Source organism: Myotis brandtii, unplaced genomic scaffold (genome assembly GCF_000412655.1).
Source record: "Myotis brandtii unplaced genomic scaffold, ASM41265v1 scaffold806, whole genome shotgun sequence".
In the NCBI taxonomy this organism is placed as follows: Eukaryota; Metazoa; Chordata; class Mammalia; order Chiroptera; family Vespertilionidae; genus Myotis; species Myotis brandtii.
This window is the reverse complement of record NW_005371249.1, coordinates 2548837-2555202: the sequence shown is the minus strand read 5'-3', so window position 1 is coordinate 2555202 and position 6366 is coordinate 2548837. Positions and strand designations below refer to the sequence as shown.

The window sequence follows — 6366 nt, the reverse complement described above, 5'->3', positions numbered from 1 at the left end:
TGAAGCAATGCAGGCCTTCTTTTGGAAGCTCTGGGGCTCTCTGACCCAACTGCAGTTTCTTAGGTTTTAGATTGCAAAAGGTCAGGCCATTTATATGCAAAAGCTACTGCGCACAACTTGGGAGGGATTGTAAATTGGGTGGGGCCGGGTCTCAGGGAATCACCGGGGTGGAGCAAACAGCAATGGCTGTCCAGCAGCCCTGCCTCGGAGAGGTCCCGGGGTCTCTGTGTCCTGTGGCCCCATGCAGGAACAATGATCCCTGCAAGCACCTCTGAGAGAAAGCTGCCCTCTTGCTCCGACCAGATGCCAGGCAGTCCAGTTTCTCCCCATATGAGTCTGGGTCCCCAGAGTCTCACCCGGAACTGGAGTTCAGAGCAGTCAGGAGCTTGTATCTCCCTCCCAATTGAGAAAGACAACAGCGTACCCAGTTGCCAGCCCATTTCACGCTCCTCCGTACCTCTGCACTTCCGCACCTCTGCACCTCCTCCCAGTCTCAGTGTGTTTTTCTCTTTCCTTCTAGTTGTAGAACTTCCACTCAGCCAGCCTTCCTGTGTTTCTGGGTGATATCTGTTTTGTCTTTTAGTTGTAGTTTTTATGTGGTTGTGTGCGGCAGCAAATTCAGGTATTTACCTATGCCGCCATCTTGGTTCCTCTCCCAGTCACTTTATTTTTCAATCCTTTATTCATTAAATGGGCATTTGAAGATCTTGCTTCACTCACAGTGTGGCTGTGATGATCTAATGAGATTAGGTCCTAGACAACTCATTGTAACTGGCTAAATTGTATACAGACATGCCTCAGAGCATTGACTGTTAGGATTTCCAATTTTCTCTCATTCAAAGGCCTTCAGATTCCTATAGGATACCCTCAATCTTCTCTCATTCCATGTAACACTGTCTCCTGGTTTTTCAGCTAGGAGACATTTCTGGAAAGAAACAGAGAAGCCGTGGGAGCTGCTCTCTGTCATGAAAAGGTGATCATTTGATTTTTGTAGTCTTCCAACTTCAGCCTGGACAACTTGGCCTGGGACAGGGATGAGGGATGATGACTGGGATGGAGTCAGACACAGCAGAGGCTGGAGCACTGTTGAGACGGTTGCCAGGGCAAAAGGGGCTCAGACATCTCCGGAGGGAGGAGTCCCAGTTGTGCTCTGGGCTAAGCTCACAGTGCTCCTGGAATTTAGAATTTGACTAGTGCTTAATTCACAAAAGACACTAAAGGGGTTGATACTCAGCCAAAGACCAGTTATCCAGCTAAGAGACTGGATAAATAAGTGCATAAATAAGCCATCACTGTCATATTCTTCTTACAGCAACACCCTTTCAAGGGCAGAACCCTAGACCATGCTGACATTACCTCCTCTGATTGTGTCTTCAGGGAGCCCAGTCCCTGAGACAGCCCCCAGCCAGGAGCTTGTCATCTCTTCCTCTTTTTAAGAGCTCTAGAGAATGGGATGAACTCCCAAGAGGTGCTGTGTACACATCACAGTCCCCTGAAAGCAGAATTTCCAGGTGACCTCATTTTCCACAGCTGGGAAATACTAAGTACCAGGCTGTGTCTGACTTTGCCCCAAATGAGACTGAGTCCAGGTTCTACCTGGTGATGGCCCTTCTGATGCCCCATCAGCTAACCATTGGCTCCCCCATCCTTTGTTCCCATCTCTGGTTAAGCTGCTCAGCCCAGGTCAACAAAGAACTTACCCATCTCTCAGTCACTCATGGCCCTGTGCTCTCATGCGTTGTCTGAAACCTTGCCCAACAAGTCCCTCAACCCAGCACACCATAACTTGCAAAGTGGCGATTTCCTAGGAAGAAAAGTAGAGGACTAAGTACTAGGCGGGTAGGACCCAGGGCGTACAGGGAGGTCAGGGCCAATAGTCAAGCCACAACTTCCAAAGAGGAAGCTGTCACTCCATCACTAACAGTTGCCATGTTTCCTCTTCCAGCCAGGGCTGGCTTCCCCAGGAGGGAAGTGTGCGGAGGCTCCTGTGTGCAGATACCTCCTGCCAAATCTGCAATGCCACGGCTCTGGAGATCCAACAGTTGCTGGTGGGTGAGGACACCCCGATCTATGCAACTTCACCAGGACCATCAGAGGGCTCTCCTTGCCTAAAGATTTTGCCCAAGTCCAATATGTCTTTTGAGCAGAGTCTGGAGCATCATTCCACACATACTCAAAAGCCCTCACTTCCATCTGCAACCCAAACAGTGTCACAATTAACAGCCAAGAAGTCCTTATCCCGGTCATTTACCCAGTCAGCTGGCCAATCAGACGATCCAGTGAGTATGCAAGATTACTTGGCTAAAAATGTCAATCTAGGACAGAGAATTCAAAGTCAAGATATGCCTAGGTTGCATGAGACTATGTCTTCTTTACAGTTCGAAGGGCCTAGAATTCCGGTGAACCAGCAGGAGGTGACACGACACAATCTCAACCGTGTGTATGGGAACGAAGGTCAGCCACCCTTGCATCCCCAGGTCCCTATGCTGACCCTGAACCAAGACATCACTACCCTGACACATTCTATGGCCTTGCCTATGGTCACTATCCTCCCTTCCTACCTGCCATTCTCCAGTCCTGAAGTCCTGAGGCTTCTTGAGGTACATGTAAAAAAATGGATGCATTTCCAGAGGTGGGGGCTGCCTAGACGTGTAGAGAAGTCTCTGAGGCAGTTTATGCCAAACCTACCATTGTTTTACCAACTTGTAAACAACCAACCAGCTTCTTTCATACAAAATGAATTCTCTGTAGAGATTTTTGCGCCCATTTCTTATCAGACCTGGGGTCCATGTATGGCTGGCCAGGCTACCCAGGCATTCTGGGTTTCTGAATGGTCCATTATAAACCCAGTACAAAGACACCACTACCAGCAAAACCCAAACCACCTGGCTCTAGCCTTGCCCTCTCCAATATTTAAAGACTTAAGTGGCCTCTACCCACTTACTGGCCAACAGGCTAATGACTCAGAGGGCCATTTACAGCAGAAATACATCCAACTATTCTGTGGCTTACCTTCCCTGCACAGCGAGTCTCTGGCTAATACCTCCTTGAGTTCTCTAGATCACTCCACAGATGGGAGCATGTCCAAGCTCTCCTTGGAGGATCCTTTTCTCTTCAAGGAGCTGTCCTTCCTCCCTCTGTTGCCTAGAACTCCACCCCAGTCAGCCCCACCCTCTTCCTTATCTTCCCCTAATTGGGTCATGCCATCTGATCATCAACAAACTCAGATCCATGTCCCGTTTCTGACTCTGGCTGAGTGTGAAGCCTTAGAGTGTCACATGCTGCAGAGGCAGCTCCAGAGTCAGTGGGGTTTGCCAGCTGTTCTGCAAAGAGCTCAGCACACCCAGAACCCTGTGCAATATAAGTCTTGTGGCACAGCCCAGTCTCCTAGGACTGTGAAAACTTCCTGGCCGGGAAAGCCCATTTCTGTTCTCACAAGGGAGCACGCCCGGAGGCTGCTGGACTTCCACCTCCAGAGGCAGCTGATTCACCATCGCTGGGGCTTGCCCCAGGTGATCCAGCAGTCCTTCCAGTTGCTCCTGGCCCCCACTCACCAGCAGACTCCATCCTGGAGCAGCACAGCCCTAGCCAATGTGAGTGTTGCCCAACATTCAGCCCTAGAGGCTACTGGTGCTGATGACCCTTTCTCACCCTTTAAGGACCCAGTGTCAGTCCTCATGCCACACTTATTAGACCAGGCCAAGGCAATACTGCAGAGCCACATCAACTCCAAATGTGGGCAGATTCATGAGGGTAAGGTCCCTGCCCATGTGTATAGGTCTTGTCAGTGCCTAATTCCTGGGGACCTCAAAGTGGCTCCCTTCACTTGCATCCCAGAAAGCAAGCTCTTGGAACGACAGGCAGCAACCGACCCTGACCTACAACAGAAAGTTAGGCCCTGGATGCCAACAGTCCCTGATCAGCAGCAAGAGACCTTCCCAGATGCTGCCACTGAGCCTCGCAAGCTAACTCCAGCCCTGTCCAAGGAAGTCCTTGAGAAACTGGAGATGATTTTACGGCACAAGTATCTGACCTTCTTATCAGGGCTGAATCCTCTTTATTACGTGGCTCCCTCCAAGGCCATGGCCCCAGCGATCACTGCTCATGCTGCCACCACAGAGGTGGTGCCTGAGGCTGTCAAAATCTTAAGAGAACCTCTGACTCAGATGATCTCACTTGAAGAGCAGTGTCTAAGTCGTGAGCCATTTTTTCAAGATACCAAAGAGACTTGTGAAGAAATTGCAGGTGATTTTCAGTCTGAAGTGCAAGTGGAAGGAATGATTGAGACGGAGCCTCTAGAAAGGCAGACAGAGTCGGCTCGGCCCTACTTATTCAAGAAGCCCATCTTGGCCAAACTCAATTTCCACCTGAGAAGGAAGGTCTTAGAGATACAATGGGGAATTCCCACAGAGGCAAGGGAGTCCAGGGAACAAACTGGAGCAACCCCAGAGAACACATCCACACAGGAGTCTCTTGGGAGTCTAAACAACCAAGGGAAAACATGCCTCCAGGAACTGCCCGTCCCACCAGACATTCCCTGTGCCCCACATCCAGAGTGGCTCTGCCTTAAGGAACAGTTGTCCACTGAGTTAAAGGCAGTGCAGCAGAACCAGAAGCAACCTAGTTCCAGAGCAGCACCCCATGGTTCTGCCCATGGGCCCTGCAAGATGACTCAACCCTGTAGAGACATGACAGAGGGCCCAGTGCCTTGTGTTCAGCTGGAGGCCAGTGTGAACCACCCCAGCCTGGAGGAGTCCCAGATCCCTGAGTCCCAAAGCCCTGGCAAGAGCAAGGACTCAGCCCCAGTCCCCATGCTGACTGAGAAGAAAGAGGACCCAAGGAAACCCAAATCGTCAGAAAAACGTAGAGAAGGAGATGCAGGGTTTGTGCTCTTCTCAACAAGAGAAAAAAGCCACCCTGTAGCCCAGAGGCCAAAAGGGATGCTTCTGAACAGGACACCCCAAAGCCCCTGGCTACGGAGACAAGGCTTTCAGAGACATGGCTTTCGCCTTGATGCTCTCTGTCAACAGAGTTCCCAGCATCACCCTCAGCTTAAGCCCCCAGAGCTCCTTCCAGGAGTCCCTGGAGGGAAGGAATCTAAGAAGAATGACCTGCAAGACAATCGAAAGGGGCTCAATGTCAGCCTCAAGGGAGCAAGGATTCCTAAGAATGCCCAGCCTGTCGGGCCCCAGGCGTCGGCCCAGCCTCCAGTCTCAATGTCAGCCTCAAGGGAGCAAGGATTCCTAAGAATGCCCAGCCTGTCGGGCCCCAGGCGTCACAGGCCCAGCCTGTCCTGGCCCAACTCATTCAGCATAAGCCATTACAGGGCCCAACTTTGCAAGGTCAGGTATTGCAGGGGCAGGTGATGCCAGCCCATACTCACAAGAGGCCCAGCCTTCCAGAATCAGACTTGAGATATAAGATGAAATCCTTTCTGCAGTATATCAACCTCAAGGCAAAAGGCAAAGAGCACAAGGAATCCATGTTTTTGACAGCTGTGAACGTGGCCAACACCAGAAAAGAAAATGTAGCAAAGAGGCTGGCTCCAGCCAAAAGTCCCATGGAGCAAACTAAGACAGAGAAGAAGATAAGAGGGGACCCCAAAGTCCCATCTCCCCTGACTGAGAAGCAGGTGGGCCTGGCCTCCTTGGAAGGCTCCCATTCCCCAAACAGTAAGCTCAGGCACCGCTCCTGCTCCCATCAACTCCAGTCTTCCTCAGGCTTAGGCCACCCCCGTCATTGTCCTCGGCACTGTCCTCAAGTGGCTTGTGCCACCCAACCAGGATCCCACCCCAACTCTCAACTCTCACCTCAGAGGGAAATGTTGGCCTGCTCAGGAAGACCCAGCACAATCAAAGGACTTTGTAGGCTCCCCCATGTCTGCATCCCTTGAAGGGATAGCTATTGTCTTTGTCATTAATATGTAGGTGGGGCCCCGTACCACCCAAAATACAGTCTATATCTTTAAGCAAAGAGTTGTCTGCCTGCTCATTACCTCCACTGCTGATTGTTAAGGGAAGTCATGAGTGAGGCTAAAATGCCCTTTGTAATGTTAACGTAAAAAAACCATTGAAACCTGTAAAGAATTTTTGTGAGTTTATTTGAGCCAAACTGTCGACATATGCTGGGAAGCAGAACCTCTAGAAATTGAGATCATGCTCCGAGAATGGCGGGGGTACATTTGTATTTATACATTTGCAATCAAAGGAGGGACATAGGTGGGTTACATGAAATTCATTGGTGATAGATTAAGGAGGAGGGATAAAGCAAAGCAGGGAAACCTCTGGGATTGGATAAAAAGTAAAATGATGGACACATACTTAGGTGGGTGCAGGATCAATTAACATGATAATGAAGGAATTTGTG

At 50.3% G+C, this 6366-nt stretch overlaps 1 protein-coding gene across 1 annotated transcript in view; it reads left to right on the top strand.

Annotated features, from left to right (window-relative positions):
- Window positions 1-5941, top strand: part of LOC102252578 (protein FAM205A) — a 9406-nt gene extending 3465 nt beyond the window's left edge. Inside the window, exons 3-5 of the mRNA XM_005884018.2 lie at window positions 913-973; window positions 1946-5131; window positions 5212-5941. Of these exons, the coding sequence (XP_005884080.1) occupies window positions 913-973; window positions 1946-5131; window positions 5212-5893 (3929 nt within the window). The 3' untranslated portion in view covers window positions 5894-5941. The remainder of the gene's footprint in view (window positions 1-912; window positions 974-1945; window positions 5132-5211) is intronic.
- Window positions 5942-6366: the final 425 nt, after the last annotated feature.